General features: G+C 43.2%; 1 protein-coding gene across 3 annotated transcripts in view; it reads left to right on the top strand.

Annotated features, from left to right (window-relative positions):
* Positions 1-19485, top strand: part of LOC119458426 (uncharacterized) — an 86199-nt gene that overhangs the window by 64856 nt on the left and 1858 nt on the right. For 2 of the 3 annotated variants that reach the window (XM_049665735.1, XM_049665731.1), the window contains one exon: positions 3698-4010. In XM_049665735.1, coding sequence (XP_049521692.1) covers positions 3698-4010 — 313 coding nt within the window. Of the gene's footprint in view, positions 1-3697; positions 4011-12742; positions 12808-16258; positions 18109-19485 lie in introns of those variants that run through there. The other variant, XM_037720265.2, reaches the window with a different exon arrangement.

Here is a 19485-nt window from a genome sequence, read left to right as displayed (position 1 = left end):
AAGCTAAGCACATCAATGACACCTGTGCGTGGCGTTGGTGTGATTGATATTGCTTAAAACATGGTCAAGAGGAGTAGCAGTTCCATTGGTTGAAAATCGAGTAGGTGATGAGATTAGTGACTCAAGGCCGAAACCAAGAAAGTAACCACTATATTCTATTTTGCTGTTGCTATCCGTATCCAATAAATTAATATTGATATCACCAATCGGCACAACTTTCTGGTTTTCAGCAGAGATTATATTGAGTACTGCGGCGAGATGATGTAGAAAATCCGGGATAGATGAAGATGGGGAACGGTAAATGCATGCAATGATCAAATTATTTAGATTGCTGGAAGGGGAAAAGTTAGCCTCAATCCACACGGATTCACAGTTCAAAACATTTAAAGACAAGTCAAACCTACGCTTGTACTTAATTTCAGACGATATAAATATAGCTGAGCCGCCATAGTGGCCAGACTCATGGTGACAATATTCTGAACTGTATGAGCGAAAACCATACACATTGCTGTCACAAGAGCCTAGCCACATTTCAGTAACACACAAAAATGAAAAGGAATGACATAGCGATTCAGTAAATGCAGTAATGCTGTCATGGTTTTTGCACAAGCTACGTGCATTGATGTGTAGTAATGAACAGGCAGAATTAGCTAGCAACCATTTCATTTCCTCAGATGAAAGCAATGCCATGATGATATGAAACAAAGATTATGAAATAGGAAATATAAACTGAAGACATCAGTGCCAAGTGAATACGCGAAGATCAGATTCCGCATTTATCCAAAAGACCCTGTTGTCATCAGACTTGCTCACCTTGATACGACAATTCTCAGTCCAGGGGAACCGCCATTTCTTTTCTTTTTTTAGAGCAGGCGCTTTGCTAAACAGTTTCTTATTGGTCGTTGGTAGTAGCAAGATGTTCGTTGACAAAAATAGAACTATCATTACTGCCAGACATCCCGATCTGGGGCGTATGCAGACGCGCTTTACGTGCTTTGCGAAGGAATTCATTTTTCTTTTCGCATGAACAAAAGCGCACGATAATGCTTTCTTCAGCTGTTTTGCTGACCACACGGTGAACTGCGTCGATGTCTGTCGATGAAACAGGGCATTCAATTACTTCTCCAATGGTTTTCAAAATAACTGCGCAATCCTCGCCTTGTGTACAAAGAACACCTTTGATTTCGACATTATTCAGTCTGCTGTATTGCTCCATATTTGCAATCCTCTTGGCGAGCTGTTGATTTTCGGCCCTCAGTGCTTTGTTTGAATTGACCAGTTCATCGACCGACGTGCGCACTGAATCATACTGGTCACTCATGTAACGCACACTGTCCACAAGTGAACGAAGGTTACCAAGACCCTGATCTTCTAGCTTTGTGGAAATTTTAGACACAAGATCATCAGCAAGGTTATCCAATTTAGCATGAAGCAGGGACTCAAGGTGCTCAATTTTCTTAGCAAGTTCAGAATTAGTAGGCATATTGCAATGCAAGCAAAACCACAAGACAACACTGATGAGCAGCAGCCGTAGGTGAGTACGTAACATGAACGAAGATAATAGTACAAGGATCAACCTGTAGCGGAGAGAACAGATTCTTAGTAGACGTCCAGTTCCTAAGACCGCTGCTCAAAAAGTGTCCGGGTGCGTTGGCAGCTCCCTTATATAACCTCTGATGCAGCTAGCGCAGGCATAGTGGTGTCCAAGAGCAGAAGTGCAGCATGTGCGAGCAGCAGAGCGCTAAAGGCCACACAAGGGGCGACGATAGGGAAGGCGATGAAAATCTTCCGGTAGCCACGTAGCGCAGGTGCAATTGGGCACAGGAGAAGGCGCAGCAGGGTGGCACATGCAGGCACGAGCGTAGCTGCGCACGGATGAATGCTGCATGGCAGGAACCACTTGCTCGACAGCACCAGTCCGTAGACTTCTTGAATGACTTCGTTGATTTTCTTTAATTTCCACTTTTTGCCCACAGCATTCCTGGGCAGCTGGTTATGTGCAACAACTTGCTCCAGCTTATTACAGAATTTTTGCCAATAAAGTACTTACGATCGCACCTCGGTTTTGTTTAATGAAACAATAACGTAAAACCTGTAAATAAGTCTACTCAAATGCACAGACCTCTCAATAATTGGCAATGGCTTTTTTATTTTCTTAAAATTCTTTTTTTTTTTTTGGACTACCCTTTCTTGGCTCATTGGGTATGTGCCACTTGAATTCTGCGCATTCTTTGTGATTTCTCCACAAGGGGTATGCAAGGGGTATAGAATCCTTAAATGTAATTGCATCAATATATGTGCACTCACCTCTAATCACTTTTCATTGCATTTTTGTTCAGCACTTATTAACATGTTTTACTAACAATAAATTGTATATAGATTCTAAAATTTGCATTGATATGTATAACTTTTGTATCGTGTGGCGGCCTGAAGAAAAACGCACGTACCAGTTAGCTTCTGTCAGCTCAGGCACAGTCGAGTTTTGTGCAAAATAGGGTTATGCTGTTTTCTTGTAATTATTGTTTGGTATGCAAGCGAACATGACCTGGTATGATTTTTTTTTTGTGTGTGTGGAACCGAATCGTTTTCAATGAACCAAAACTAAAAAAGTTTCACTTTGACACTCTGGCAGACAGAACATTAGATGTACAGTGCTCCTCGATTGAAATTCGATGCTCGGGCTGCATGGCAGCTGGCGCATTTTGTGCCACCGGTGTGCACTGGGTGATTGCCGAGGGGCCAAATGCAGTCGCAAGGCATCACAAAAGCTCTCGCTTTCATGTGATACAAAACTGCGTCAGCCCAGTGTCCTCGGCGATCACTGGTTGCGCTAAATGTGCCGGCAGCCGCGCACTTCAGGTATCGCGTTTTAATCACTGAGCACTGTCCATTCAGGCTAGTCATCATTCAGCATCTGCTTTGTACAGTGGGCATGTCTGCAGGACCCACTGAAGTCCTGTTTCAGTATGCTCCTTTGATACTGGTTAGAAAACACTGGCAAGAAAGCCCACTGTGTCAGCTTCTTTAATTGTGTCCAAAACGGATGCAAGTTAAGTGTGCTGACTGGGTACTTCAAGTATTTCATCATTGTGCTCCCACTACAGTGTGCCTCATAATCCGATCGTGGGTTGGGCATGTAAAAACTCCAGAATTAATTGTTGGACACATGTACAATTCAGGTTAGAAAAACAGTGAAATAATGGGTGGACACAACTTGCTGTTGCGCAGGTATGGCTGTACTCTCTGCAACAAGCATTTGCCATTAAAGCTGCTGACTGGAGTTTTGCAATGCTTCTAACATTCTTTAGAGTAAAACTCGCTTGCGCAAAGCCCAAAAGTGCACTGTCAAGTTGACCATAATATACTGCCTTAACAGGTGCAGAAGCAGCTGTTAAAGTTCATCCATGGTGACCACTATTATTTATAACGTGTTCGAATAACAATTTCTGAATTTTATAGCAACCCTACAAGGTAAGGCAGCGAGCAAGTTATGAGACTAAGTGGGCTACAATATGTAAATTGAAACCAGGTTATCAGCATTAAAAATTCCTGGAAGTGCACCTTAAATACAGCATTTCATGACTTTGTATCATTGCTGGAGCACTTTGAGATGACTAGTTGAAGATGTCAGTGCCTTACCAGAGCTCATAAGTGTGCAAATGTAAACTCGGGCTTGTTTCATTCCTCTCCATTACAGTGTCGATCAAGCCGGACTCTGTTTATGAATCCTTCTCCTCATCATCAGTGTCTAGTACAGACCTGGCTTATGTAAGCGCGGTGGAAGCAACCCCTGCCGCACCGCCGGTCCCTGCTGCACCGCCGGCCCCTGAGGCTGTTGCTTCAGTCCCTGAGAATGCACAGATGAGCTCCTTAAGAGGAACCGAGGTCCTGATCAAGGGCCTTCCTAAAGCCACAACAGCAGAATTTGTCTACTACAACACTGCCTGTTTTGCTGCTGTTGACGATGTGATAATTTCTACTGACGGAGATGGAACGAGTGCAGACATAATGTGAGTCTATCAAGGTGCCCTTGAGTGGCTGTTGCTTGGTGTGTGGCCTTAAGTTTTTCCAAGTGTGGGAACTGGTTAGTTGGTATTGCTTTAAAAAATGAACAGAGGACAGAAGAAATTCATGTCCTTCTCTTTCTGTCCACCGGTGCGCTGTTTTTTACAACAGCGTTTTTCATTCACATCCTTCCTTCACTCAACTTATCCCATCTACCAATCTGGACATTTGTGTATTATTTTACCTTAGTTGCATGGACACTGTTTGCTTTTATTTCGCCAGGCCTGCTTACGTACTTCACAGTGATTCCACAAGAGATCAAACATGCATGTCTGCTTTATTCTTTTTTTTTTGTCAGGTTTGTTTATATTTTATGTAGGTATATTCAAACTGCCCGGAACCAAAAATTTTATTGCCAAGAAGTGTTCCCAGCATGCAAAAACAAAAAACAAATATTTTTTAAATATTTGAAGGTGTCGTCGCAGGCAGCCTGCAACCGCTTACAATATTTTCCCGACTTCATGGTCGAATTCAGTGCAAACTAAAAAAGTTGTGTCGAAAACCTTTTCTGCTCGTTTTGGTATGCTTTTGATGATTTTGTACAAACGTACTGATTCGTTAGGGTAGGTCCTTCTGATCGTTATCATTGACGCATCTGAGTGTTCCGCGTATAGCGTGTAATTTATTACAAGGTTTTAAATACACATCGCTGCCGATCGCAGCACGCCAATCGGCTGAGCTTCTAGCTGCCCCTGACCAGGTGACGCGATTTGAGCATATGACATCAGCAGGGCGAGCTATCCGATTGGCTGTTTAGGGCGCGTCATGGATAATTTTTCCAACATTATGGTGCACAAATATTCATAATAGTTGAAGTGTTAGTAAATTTGTTTCTATAAAACTAAAGTAACAGAAAGAGAATGCATAAGGACAACTTATCACTACATCTTGAAAGCACTTCCGGCACACAGCAAGTATCGTCTGCTTGTGCTACAACGTGCTCAGTGTTGACACGGGCTGCGCGGTCTGTGTTGCTCTCGATCCGTCTTTTCGCGAGCACCATGGTTCACGCTTGCGTTGTGGGCTGCAAACGTAGCTATATGCGACATGTCAAGCTGCAACATAGTGTCCCTCTACAAGGCATACATGCGAGCAAAGTGGCTGCAGAGCTGGTTGTCGGTATCCGATTAGCACCAGCATCTACGCGTTTGCGGCCGTCACTTTATTCTGAAAGATTACTATTTACCACAATAGTGTTTCGTGTGTCCGGTATTCGGGTAAAATCAAGCACAAGCTGACTGCGCCTGGGTGTTTTATGGGATGAGCGGAGGCACAACCGTGAACGACCTGGACGGTGCAGCTACCTGTTGGCACAGAGCTCAACCAAACACAGAACTAATATAGCAGTAATCAAGTGTATTCTACTTTGTTGCTGGTGTAAATTTTTGGCAGGGGTGTAAACTTGAACACGTCTTTTTAAATGTTCAGAATGTTTTACACTTGGTTACAACAATATTAGCTATTTGTTTGCCTGGTTAAGCTCTGCGCCACCAGGTGGCTGGACCATGCAGACCGATCAGGTAGGTCTGCGCTAAAGCTCCTTCATCAGAGCAATAGTAGTATGGAGGGCCTTTAGTTTACGCCTCCACCCATTCGTCAAAACGCCCAGCTGGCCTGCGGTTACCGGAATACCGGTCACACTCGGCGCTGCGATAGAATGCTCGCAACGCACGCTGCTTCGGAGCTGAGCTTGAGATCGACTGCCAGGCAGCTGGCGGAGAGGTTGGACAGGCTTCGCACGCTGGCTCCAAGACAACCGGAAGTAGACGACACGACATTACATCGTGATGCAGAGCCAGTGAAGGCAGAGCTTAGCCCCGATCGCTCGGCGAGCAAGTTGAGAAAAAGCATGGCTATGAAGGAGGGTAATTTGTAATCGTCCCTAGCTCTCTTAATATGAGACGCTTCACAAAAATTGTGGTGCGAATGTTTTACTGTAGCTGTACCCTACGCGTCTACAAAATTTGTCCGAACCATTTGAGGGACCCTTTAAATGTAAACAAGTTTCATGCATTTTTTAGGCTGTCTACAAAATAAAAACAATATTAAACATGGTTCTTGGAGACAAAACTCACTAAAAATTTTATTTTTCATTTCTGCTATTTTTCTAATCCCCATGTCAGGGTGCATCTGCTGGCAAAAAATCAGCTCTCGAGTGACATGTCATAGAGGAAGAGAACACTATTTGTCCTATGAAATGCTCATTTTAGCCCACGAAAGTGCTAAAATTACCTATTTTGTGTCTTTTGCCATTCCAAAACCATCTATCATAATGATAGCCAGGCCATCTCGGTTTTGTTTGAAAGAGCATTTTTGCAGCTTGCGTTCCTTACAAAACGAGCCTTTAATGCGGCTTCAGAAGAAAACTACTTAGTTTTGTAGCATAAAATGTCATTTTGGCACTCTTAATTTTTTTTGCTTCTTTATCAAAAAAATGATTTTTCCAAGTCTAATCTTTTGGCCGCAGCACTGTGTCCCTGCTACTCATTCAATCCTCTTGATTTCTGTTTTGCCTGAGTGCTAGGAAATTGGAGAGTGCACATAAGCTGTAATACAGTGTTTTAGGACACTGCAACATTTTGAAATGTAAAAAATCGCCATTAAGAATTACATTTGCAAATTTGCAACTTCATAATTTCATCAACTACAGCTAAAATACAGATCAATCAATCAATCAGTCAAAAGGATCTTTTATTTCTCCACGAGAAATATGGAGATGACGGAAAAAAAGCCACGAACTGTGGCACGGCAAGGCTCTGGCCCGCTACAAAGTCCAGCAGCAGCATAAACATTAAATGCAAACTTGCACTCTTTGAACATTTGAACCTGCTTAGTTTTATCTCTCTTGGTGATGTATACTTGTGCAAGTCACGTCCCAAATTTATAACACAAGCATAATTGCATTTTTTTTATTGACCCCTTAAGTACTCTATTTTTTTGACAATTTCCGAACCAAAAGTGCCTATTTTTTTTATTGCTGATTTCGAATCTGATTGTGCTAAAAAGCAGCTAGCCTATGTTGAAAAAATATTTGCACCACATACTTAGTCAAATCAACACAATAAAGTTTATTTCGGAACAATACATAGGAGACCAGCTACCTGCTGCTAATATAAATAAAAACCTTATAAAAAACAGTTGCAGACGTCACATCTTTGTTCCCTTGTGTAGGCTAAGTACCCTTGGGCTATTTCACTCGGGAAGCTTCGGGACTGTGTGGAAAATTTCGAAACATGGAATAAGGCAAAGCGGCTTGTTGCAGCTCCTGCACCAAAAGCGAGTTTCTTTTCTCAACTTCTTCCCGTTTTCTCCTCGCTTCCGACAGCAAATGAAGCATTTTCTTGTTGGCGCTGCTTTGGTTTCGCTTGGCGGGATGTAAGAAGCAAAGTGCCGTTCCTTGAGACGCACAGCGTCAAGCACATCAGACGGTCGGCCGCGCTTTGTCTTTTTTGAAGGATCAAGGTACCTAGTCAGGATCGCCTCAATTAGGGCGAGGCGGTAGAAACTGCTGAATATATTCCATAAGGTCATCTGACGATGACAAGTTGAAAGTCTTGCCTGGGATAGCCAAGAAGAGAAAGCGAGGAGGCTTCACAAGAGGATTGTCCACATCAAGCAGGATCCACTGGCGAGCACTCACGATGTTCGCTTCCGAGCTGTCTTCATCATCACCGGAGGAGCTGCTCAATTCACCATCATCGCTGTCATCACTTCCGGACACAAGATAAACATCTGTATCCGAATCATCATCACTCGAAGAAGATGACAAAAATGAAAAGCTTCTTTTTCGCATTGACGGACCAGCTATGCATGGGTCGCCGCCACCGCACGCCATCTTTTCATACAAAAACCGCGCTCCTACCGCAGAACAAAACTATATCATCGAGTAAATGCTGCCATCTGGCGGATTACACGTAATTTAAGCCGTAGACGAGCGCTTCTCGTCCTGAACGGTAGAGGGGTGTACCTATTCCGCTAGGACGAGCTCTGCTCGTCCAAAGCAGTTTGGGGACAGTTTGGGCAGGACGAGCAGAGCTCGTCCAAAGCACTTAAGGGGTTAACTTCGAAAAAAAACTAATTGCATATTTGTAATCAGCACAGATGATTGAATATTTTGTGAGAATTTCATATGTCTAGAATCAATCACAAAACTGTTTTTATCCGGGACCCAGGTCCCCCCTTAAATTCAACATACCGCCTAAATGAGAAATGTTTTGTAACTTTGATGCGTGTTTTCTATTTCACACACAAACTTGAGTGTCAAATATAGAATGTTGCCTTTGCAACTTTCCTGCAAAAAATTGTGGTCTTTCAAAAATACAAGATAAGAAAAAAAAAGTTAAATAAACAAGTTTTTCCGAAAAGCTTAAAAAAATGTTTTTCACTTGGAGCCAAGTACTCCTCAGCACTTCACACTGCGCTGACCTTGGTCATGTTGGAGATAGTGCAGCCATTTTCCCATTGCGGTGTCCAAATCCCCGGCCAGCAACAGCTCCCTCTGGTTAACCGAGTTTGAAGTCTATGCGTTTGCTGGTGGCATGCACCGGAAGGGATTGCGTAAGCCAGATATAAGTCATGGTCGCCATGTTTGAGACACTGCCTATTTGTTTCGTAAGTGAGGGACGGAAATGGCACGGGATTTTCACCTATGGAGAAAGGAAGGAACTTTCTCCATGCAACTTTCTCAAAGTGCGTCTGTGACTGTTCGAGCCTCTTATCAGCACCTAGACCCCCGCATGCAGCGCTGTGGCACTTGCACTTGTTTTTCACCCGGCAGCAACAAACGATCACACTGGCAGAACCACACACCGCGCTCCCTGCTTATTTTTTCCCCCTTTTTCTGTTATGGCTCACTTGCTCGCTAGAAACTAGTTTGCGCTGTCTTCTCCTTATTTAGAATGCTGTTACTGTCGCATCCATGTGGTTACGACCTTGAGCAAGACGATAAGCACTGTTGTGCAGGCACATCAAGCAAGCTGGCTTCAAAGTAGTGATGCAAAACTATCGGTAAATCGACTATCGATAGTTTTAAAAGACTTCGATAGTACTATCGACAGTGCAATCGATAGTTACCAGTTGCACCTTACCAAGAAACGTAGTTCTGATATTTTTATTTTTAAATCACAAAATCCAATATAAATTCGAAGCAGCGCAGTTCCGCCACATGTAACGGCTTCCTTTCCGCCACAGCTGAACAGTTTAACTTAATTATCATTTGTCAGTCAAGCATTCTGGTGAAGGAACACAAGCATGCCAACTTTCTGGCACTTCAGCCTGCTCCTCCTATCTGAAATTATCTGTCCAGCCACTAAGAATACGCGTTCTGCAGGTACTGACTTTGCTGGAATGCACAAGTACTTCCTAGCCACTTCAGAGAGCGCAGTGTGAAGCATTGCCAAGACTTCCAGAATGGTTAAGTGTAAATCCTTTCCTGTAAATGTAACTCCAGGGCGAACCATTAGCTCAGTGTTCGAGGTTGCGGTTGAGGGCTCCTGTTGCTGTCTCTCAAGGAACCGCAGAATTCGGCTTCTTGCCGCAGCTTCGTTTGGAACTGCCTGCTGTCTAGATGGCTCAACTGGGACATTTGCGACACTAACACTTTATCCAGCAACTGTATGTAGGGTACATCTGCAAAACTCGGTGACGTGTAGACTGCGACAACAAAGAGTACTGTCATAGTTACCCCCACCACCAACCAGACACTCGGGGAACCAAGTTGATGCTGCAATGAGTTCGCGCGGTTGCTTTTATACTATTGATAGTACTATCGAAATTACTATCAATAGCGCTTTCGATCGTTTTTTTTTTTTTTTTTATCATCGATAGTTCGATAATGACTCAACTATTGATAGTACTATCGATAGTTGAAGTCAAACTAGAGACCATCACCCCTTTCCAAATCCCTCTCACCACTTCGTACCTATTGTAATTCCACAGTGCCCTATTTTTCATCACAGCTGCATTCCTGCTACCTTTAGTCGTTACATATTTTTCATGTTCCATTAGATACTCAGCCCCATTGTTTGTCCACACTTCAAGATATTTATACTTATCCACCACCTCCAGCGTAACCTCCTGTATCCTATGCTCGCTGCCCTGATTATCATTTAAATTCATGACTGCCGATTTTGCTTTACTAAACTTCAAACCTAAGCTATCTCCCTCTTTACCACAGATGTCCATTAATCTCTGCAAGTCTTCCTTGCTGTCAGCCATAAGTACAATGTCATCCGCATACATCAGTCCTGGTAATGACTGTTTAATCCATTCTCCTTGCTTGAAATAGGAAAGGTTGAAGCCAAGTCCGCTCCTCTCTAATTTTTTCACTAATCCTTGTAAATACAGCATGAACAACAAAGGTGACAGAGGGCACCCCTGCCTAAGCCCCTGCTGTATCTCTATAGGCTCAGATACCTTGTTTTCCCATTTTATAAGCACCTTGTTACTTTTATAGACATCTTTCAAAAGATTGCTTACTCCATCTTCCACATCTAGAGTGCCCAGTATGTCCCACAAATCCTTTTGGATTACACTGCTGTATGTGCGAGTGAAAGTGTGCGAGGGGAGCCAGCGTCTGCGTCTAAATCTCACGCGTGCAAGAAAGAAAATCGGGGAGGAAGCGCGCCTTCTTCCGTTGCGCTCGAGGCACCAGCAAGAGAGGGAGGGATAGCGGGCGGCGTTGTACTCTGGTGTCAACTGCGTACTGCGTGGCGGCGCGCGGTCACGCGGGCCGTATCTTGAAGGCGATCTGCGTTGGGGGCAGAGTCTAGGCAGTGTAGGTGCGTCGGCGGCTCGTAGCTTTGTGCGCGCTGTGTGTTCTCGGCGCTCAGTTTGCATTGAAGTGATAGACAACAGCACGAAGGTCACTTCGCTCGCTGCTGCAGCGGCGCTTCCTCACGCCAGCGTTTGACAGCGCGTGTCCGCGTTCATCGAGTGTGATGTCTTCATGTTTGCCTGTAGGCGCTGACACCATGTTTGTTAATATAGTTAATAAGCGAATGTTTACAAGTTTATACGGACGATAAAACTACTATCCTTACTTTGTATGGCTCTCGGCTAATTTGCTATCGTAATCGATGCTTCGGCTTTGACTTTTTTCACACTCAAGAATTAAAATAATATTGTATGCAGTTCAACACTACTCTCATTTCTCAATTTTTCCTGTTTCTCGGCTCTTGCGTTTCCTGGTTCTTATGTTGTTTTTTTAACGGTCCCATGAAAAACATATCAGCGGGGTTCTACTGTATCTAAAGAATGGGAACGTTTTTAAAATCTAATAAATTTCTATACCCTCTACGGCACCCCGCCGCTACAATACTGCCATTGGAACATAGGCCTTAATACCAGTAACTGAAAATAAGTTAATTAGCAAACGGACTGCAAACGCTACTTGCCCACCTGGTGTTCTTCCCCACCATACATTAGTTAAATGCTATTTGTATTAAAATCCAATTTTCATACAATAGATCACACGGTATAGTGTTGGCTGGCATTGTTCTAGGAGCCATCCTGAGGGATGGTTTGTTTGTTTGATGAGGCTTCTGGACCACACAAAGTTGAGTTCATTCACACTGCATTTGAGAGCGTGCTAGCTCTGTCCACTGCATGGAAGGCAGCTGTTGCACTTTCTTGTGGGCTCTTTTCAGCACAGGAAAAATAGCTACAGTAAAACCTGGTTAATTTGGAACATCGGATAAGTTTAACTCGTCCTCTGGTCCTCGCAGGCTTATGCATTATTTAATGCAATCACTCGCGTTTATTCATACACATCTCTTGAGTTGAACGAGCGCAGAACGCCGCAAATATGCTATGCAAAAGAACAACAGCGGCGTTCAACCGAAACAAAGTGGCAGAGTCCGCATCGACATAGTCATCAGCAAAAATCGTACGTGGATGACAGCAATGCCGGATAGCTCCATGCCTATTTGTGCCTTTAAAACCTTTATTCTTGCATTTACGGCCGCGCATAACACTGCGTTGGCCGCGTGCCTTCGTCACTGTAGTCGCCACAGATGATCGCATTGGCCACCGCGGTTTCCTACACAGTGGTTGCGACAAACAGTAGTTTCGCTTTTACTCGGTGCAAAGGTGTCGAGGATGAAGAGCACTGGCTACATCGCGATGGACGGACAATCTGTTGGCAACTAGCTTACTGGCGAAAAAATAATCAATGTGCGTGCAGTAGTGAAAAGCGTGTCTCAGAAGAGGACGCGTGCCGTGGCTGTGCTGTGAGAAAAGTCGTGAGGCCTTCGCTGCTGCGAGCAATAATCAGTCTTCAGAGGACAAGAATTGCAGCTTCTGCACTGCCTTTGTGCAAATATAAACAGGACTGGCCAATTCATTCAGCAAATGAAGGCATGTTGGCGTATGAGCATTTGTTTATTGTTTTCTTGATATATACCCTCGATAATTCTATATTTGGTTAATTCAGACATTTTCTAGGTCCCATGAAATCCGAATTAACGAGGTTTTACATGAACACCAAAGGCATTGTGATGCAAACAGAAATGGATGTTAATGAAAATTTGAACTTTCTTGCATAAATTAGAGCACAAAAATCGATATGTAAAAAGTTTGCTTGATCTCAGTGGAATTCAATAAAAAAAGGGCCAGTTTGCAATGCATCGTGTGCAAAGAATATGCAGGTTTTCTGATAGTAGTTTTTGTCTGATTGCAGCTTGACCAAACCATACAGTGCATCCAAGCTGTGCCAGTGCTTACAAGCGGTGCTGACCCTTGATGGCAAGTGCCTGCTGTGGTTACGGCAGCTACAAGCTTTCTCATTTCCCCTTCTGACTTCATGCAGTTCATTTTCGATGTTTACTTTTTAACGTTGTACACATTTCTCAAATACAAGTTCAAGCGCAAAAATAACCAAAAGAACAAATTGGCATAATTGCTGCGAGTGCATTTGCTTGGACAGTAAACCTGTGCATTGAGAAACTCTCATCATAGTGCTTGACAATACTTCACGATACTATAAATTAGTCATTGGTCACCCCTGGTAATGGATGGGTCTACAGTTGTCTTTTTTTCTGGTAGTCATAAAAGAAGTTAAGTCAGCTACTGCACGAGTGTTGTGCACTGCCTTCAGTCTTTCCTTACTTGGATATAGGCAATCCTTCAGCTCGATGTACAGGTTATTCAACCCGTTATTAAACATGAGTTGAAATGAATATGGTGCATGACATTGCTTGCCATGCACCATGTGAAATCGAGACTGCAAATTTACGCTTGGCGAAATTTGGCAGTAATCGGTACGTTGGAAACCCTCAACAGGAGGTATTATAGAAACTGGCCTCCAGTGCTTCTCACACTTCCCAAATCAAACAATGCAAAATGTGTGCGTTTGCAGACTCGGCTACATAATTTTTAATGACAGCATCAGACAGGAAGCAGGAGCTTCTGTTGGGTTGTCTAGCTTTCCACTCTTGCACCTGCACTGGTTTAACCCTTTTCAGAACAGCACTAAAATTTTGCGAATTTTTTTTTGTGACTGATTTATTGTGAACAGCTTTCATTGTTGCAATAGTATTGGTAGTTCATTTCTTGCTTATTGTTCTCCGTTATTGTCAGTCTTTTTTGTTTTTCAGTTGCAGGTAGGTATGGCTGCAGAAACAGTCTATACAAAGCTTGACATTTGGAAGAAAAGCCAAGCCTGCAATTCTTATCTATTTTCTTGTAGCCCAGGGGTTTCTGTGAATGGCATTTTAAAGTTCCACATGTGGCCAAAACAAATCCGGCCAAAATCCATACTTGGATGGATTTTTACATTACAGTTTGGATCAAAAGCACCACACACCACATCCGCACTTTGTGAAAAAATTGCTGCAGCAGCGCAAGACTTATTGCTGTGTGGGCCGATAATCCTTGCTTGAGGCTGCGGTTCCGAGCACACCTTCGCTGGTCATGTTCGCTCTCCTCACTGCAGTGGCGGTGGTGAGAGGAGCATGAGTGGCGACGATACTTTCGGATGTTGCTCTGCGTCCGGTTGTTGCTCTGTGATGGTATAGTCAATCTTGTGCACCGTGTGGACTATGTAGCACCAGCTGGGAGGAGTGTACAGATCGTTCAGGTCGGTTTGTACCCTGCAGCTTGTCCTTGACGTCTGTTCCACGCATGTTGCACTGTGACTGGTTTGGCCTCGCGGAATATTGTAAATGTACGTGGGCGGTTTGAGTAACTGGCAGCTCGAACTTGTCCTCTGTTCTAGACGTCATCTGGTAGTCTGTGTGGGCGATCACCTTGTCGTTTAGGATTGGCTGATGCTGTACCCTCGCCTCAGTCTGAAGCTTTGGTAGTTGTGCCCGCTGCGTTGGTGCTATTGCGTCTGCGCTTACATTTGCATGCTCACTGGTTGAACTGCCTGCTGCCCTCTCTGGTGGCAGTCTGTAGTGATCCAATGATGGTGCAGGAATTAATACAGAAACGAACCCAGCTGATGGCGTGATGAATCTTTTTGTAGTACTTTAGGGTTCTGGTGAATTTGGATTTGTATCTGCCATCGTCGCTTATGAGCTCTTCAATTTTGGCGTTAACTTCAGCGAGGCAACCGTCGTCTCGCTTAAAAGGACTTACACGTTGCTAGGCGTTAGTTCTGTTTCTTGCATGGCTTTGGTAGCTTTGGAAATGACTCAGGTTGCAGCACTTAAAAAAAGAATGATGCCACGCTGACGGCTTAGCCGGTCCGTGAGTGGTTGTGTTGATGGTAGTCTCCTTCCCGGGTTTCATGGTACCATCATGTAAAGAACAAAGTGACTGCACGTTTATCAGTCATGATTGCTCGGTGCCACTACTTTATAGAACCCAGTGTCCACGGGCCCTTGCACACAGTGATGGCGTGCTTCTTCCTCTTGTGTTCTCAACAGCCCCCTAGCAATGCTGTTGGTGAATGCTCTCTCCTTTCTCTTACTACAAGCATACAACTTAGCTCCCTGAATGTGCAAAGCAGCTGCAATACTTCCACTTCTTATCTTCTGAGTTATGGAACAGACAAGAAATGAGATAAGATAGTCGGAGACACTTATTTATGGCATAGGTGTAGGTCTAGGGTAGTTGATGACACATTAAAGTTGCAGTGCACAAAGCTATAGATTGAAAGTAGCAGACAAAACACAGCTTTGTCTGTAGAATAAGTTGTAGAAAGCTTTGTTCATAGAGCAATGCTGCTTTTGCTTGCCACTTGCCTATTGTTTGGGGCATATCCACGATCTTGTGATTTTGTTACGTAAATTTGCAACATTTATAGTTAACTAAATATCAGTTAAAGTAACGCACAAGGCAGATATGTATGGCATTCGACTTTGTTGAATGTTGATTTTTATTTCATGCTATAATTTGACGTACATGACATGTTGCTGGTAATGAGCTTTGTCTTATATTGGTATACTGTATTTCCTCGTGTAATTCTCGGACTCGCATAGTTATCGCACCCCCACATTGCCCATCAAAAAAAAAAGCATTTTTTTTTTCTGCAAATAATCATCGCATCCCCAAAAATTGCAGAAGCAGATGTAGTCTGCTTCTTCTGGCCACTGATTATGATAACGTATGACAGCCGAGCACTATCTCTTAAGCATCATGTACACTGTCAATGCATGCAGCCCTAGTCCAATCCAAGCCAAGCCACAAGTGACGAGGTTTCCGCAATTAAAAAATATTCCGCCATTAAAAAGACTTGGATTTCAAACGCTTTAAACGAAATGGAAGACGACCTGGTGCACGACAGTGGCGATGCAGACAATGTTGAAGCTGATAGTGTTGAGGCTGCTATCAGCAAAGTCAGTCTTGACTCTGAGTCAAGGCTTTATTTATTTGCTTAGTGACTCCAGGATTAGTATCTGCAAATAAATCTTGCTTTGTGTTGAACCTGTGGTTTTATTGCTAAGGTAAGTCCTGTTGGAAGTACTTCTATGAGCTTGTAGTGGCTGGCACGAGAACCGCGATCTGGAGCCGCTTCTTGTGCGTGCGTGCGTGTGTGTTTCCTTAGCAGTTTGTACGTTCTCGCAGTAAATTTTCCCCGTGCAATTATCACGCCCATGAACTTTGCATCAATTTACTGCGAAAAAAGTATGAGTATTATGCAAGTAAATACCGTAGTTTCTTTTCCCTGTATGTCTATGCTGCAATGAATGAGCAGTTCAGTGTAATGTTTGTGAATAATGTTTGTTCCTTAATTTTTGCATCTATGCAGGTCGCTCAAATCGCCTCGAGTTTTCGTGCCTGAAACAAGCCTAAAAGCTGTCAGTCACAACAGGAGACAAGCCCAGTGCTTGGAACAGCTGTGCATGTTCCTGTACATCGGTCCTTGCACTCTCATTGTCGGAAGTTGAAATGTACTGCCACTCTGTGATCTTATTATTTGTGCCATTTGTGCTGAAGTTCTATATTCCTCAAACTAGCGGAGCTTGCTCAAAGAGGCTTTTGGATTAAAAGAAGCCTCGGATAATGTGATTGCGCGATGTTAAGCATATACTACTTATTGACGATGCCACTTTAGCAAATTATATGGCAGTGTTTGAGTAGTAAGAGTATTATTTCTATTAATGGGGACCTTCTTAGAAGTAAAGAACCCTCTGAATGTCTTCACTGCAACTTTGGTTTACTCGGGCATGTCCTATTCATAGGGCATGGTCTTCCTCGCATGCCCTTGTTCTGCAATTCTTTTTTCTTGCGTGCAGCACGGTGAATGCACAAATGTCTGTTGCAAGGCAAATTAGTAGAAGCGGTCTAATGCTGTTATATACACAGTCGGTTCCGCTATATTTATTGATATTTATGGATTATTTCACCAACTGGGCTGTTTGGGCTTGTTTTTATGGCATTTTAAAGAGCTTTATTGTTAGTTCATGAAAGGATGGGCAGGACAGAGGGTTCTGTCCTGCCCACCCTTTTTTTTTTCAACTTGTGCTAAAAATCACTTTTAAAAATGACTTTCAATTAAAGGGGCCTTGAACCACTTTCTATCGAAGTGGAGAAATACATTTGAAGTGAAAATATGCTATTTCAGAATCACTTTGCCGCAAAAAGTACTTCAATGCGTTGAGCAGAAGCGGAGTTACTGGCAATCAAACATGGCCTCCGTTGTGCTCCCCTTCGTCCTTCAATGCCTTGCTACGGTGGAGTGGGGCGGGCCACAACGCTCCGCCTCGGAAACGTCGCCATGGCACGCAGTTCGAATTTCATTGGACTTTTTATTTTGGTGCCTACGAAGCGCTAAACATAAGCCAAACGTGGTTGTCCGCAGCGAACCGCAGTGCGCTTAGCCACTGGACTCGTGGCGGCCGCGGTGTAGTCGACCGCAGGGACCAATAGCAGCCGTGTATTGGAGTGTGCTTTATTATGAAATAAAGCACTCAGAAAAGAGCGAGGATCATGGGGTCTGTTGAAACGAGAGCGTTTGAGAGAAAGGTGACTTCGCATTCCGCTTGCGAGCTTTACGGACCGCGTACGACAGCAGAACTTGGCTGAGATAGTTACAACAGCCTATGCTACCCGCGGACTAGGTTATTTCACCAAGCCCGAGGGGCGGTTTAGGGCCCCTTTAATGTTGAAACCATATGCCGTATAGATGTACGTTCAACCCTTAGCCAAAATTTCTTATTGTTGTGCCAGATCGGCTTTTTGCCTGTGCCAAAAGGTGAAATGCCTATTCCACCACTGCAAGCTTGTGATCCTTGGCTGTATCATCATTGTGCAATATTTCATTTTTCATGTTATATGTTGGTTGAGAGGACCAGGAAATAACTCGGGCTGTGTTCTGTGAATTTGTCAAAACGTATTAATTATTTTACGCTTACCCCCCCCCCCCCCCCCCCCCCGCGTGGCTGTTACTCTACAAGCGTTCTAACACTGATCTTGTGTGCTTAACAGTACTTACTCGGCTATCGCCGAGAAAAGCAGTTGACCAAGAGTGTGACCTGCTCATGATGCTGTTTTGGTGGTGTGGTAAAGCTTTATAGATTAAAATGTAATATGGTGTGTATCCCAAGTGGCAAAAATCTTCTTTGCAAGAAGCTGTGATGTGAAAGCCCTGGACTTGCTTGCTCTGTGATAACCAAATACATTTGTCATTTTTTTCTTCTTTTGTAATCTTTCAAGTAAGCTGTATATGGTGGAATAAAAAGATTTTCTGGACAATTTATTCCAAGCAAGTGCTATTTGCACAGCAATATCCACATTTTCACAAAAGCCAAATGTGAAACTCCCACTTCCAGCATTCTCATGAATATTAATTGTGGCTATGGGTGTTTTTTTTTTTTTTTTTTTTTTTTTTTTTTTTTTAAGGCATGGCATTTGCCATGGTTTAAAAAAACAGAAAACACATAATGCAGCCCACATAACTAGAGGTTCAATGAATGTTGTAAATTTATTTGTTTCAAAATACTGTCAATCTTCTAGCGAAGATTGTTGGGAACAAAACATGACAAAAGCATAGGTAACAACTCGCTCAAGCAAAAATTTCACAATCATGCGCAACCGTCTCTTATTTTCAAGGGAACATTTGTAATATATATACATATAATATACAAACATTAGAACACAGTGCTTTCAAATGAGAACACAGGAACGGATGAAGAAAAGAACCGTTAAATGCAAAGCCTACAAATGGATGTAAATGGATTAGTATTAGGAGCTTGGGACCTCCGGGATAATATCCTCAATTCTTTCTAGAAACCTTTCTAGTGTTGTCGGGGCTACAGTAAGTGGGTCAAGCGCATTCCATTCCCTTATTACTTGAGGAAAAAATGAAAAAACGGAATGTATTGTTTTTACAAAAATATTCTTTAAAAATTTGGTCATGTTTCGGGCGTGTTTTCACTTTTTCTTTAGCAGTAGCGGAGGCCGTGACATTGGTTTTAAAGTGACCGTTTAACAATTGATAAAAGAATTTCAGATGATGTATTTTGGCTCTGTCACAAAGTGTAGGCAACTCTGCTCGGCGCAGTAGCTCAGTAGGGTAATCTGTTCGCTTGTAGCTGTTAAAGATAAATCTTGCTGCCTTGCGCTGTACGACTTCCAGCATAGAAATGCTGGATTTTGTGTAGGGGAACCACACTATATTCGCATATTCCAGCATCGGCCTAACAAAAGTGATGTACGATAAGCGCTTTGTATCTGTGGTAGCATAACATAGTGTTCGTTTGAGGAAAAACAACTTATTCATTGCTTTTTTTTCGTCGCCTGTTGCACATGCGCAGCCCAGCTAAGATCAGATGAAACCAAAACTCCCAGATATTTGTACTGAGTCACTGTACGAAGGGTGACACCATCAAAAGTATATGGAAATAATAGTTTACTTTTTTTTTTCTTGCTTATGTTCATTGCGACCGTTTTTTTTTTTTTTTTTTTTTTCAGAATTAACTACCATCTGCCAGTCTAGGTACCACTGGGCTACATTGTGCAGGGAATTGTTAAGGG

This window comes from Dermacentor silvarum, chromosome 1 (genome assembly GCF_013339745.2).
Source record: "Dermacentor silvarum isolate Dsil-2018 chromosome 1, BIME_Dsil_1.4, whole genome shotgun sequence".
NCBI lineage: Eukaryota > Metazoa > Arthropoda > Arachnida > Ixodida > Ixodidae > Dermacentor > Dermacentor silvarum.
Note: the sequence above shows the minus strand (reverse complement) of the source record. Positions and strands in the feature narration are given on the sequence as shown.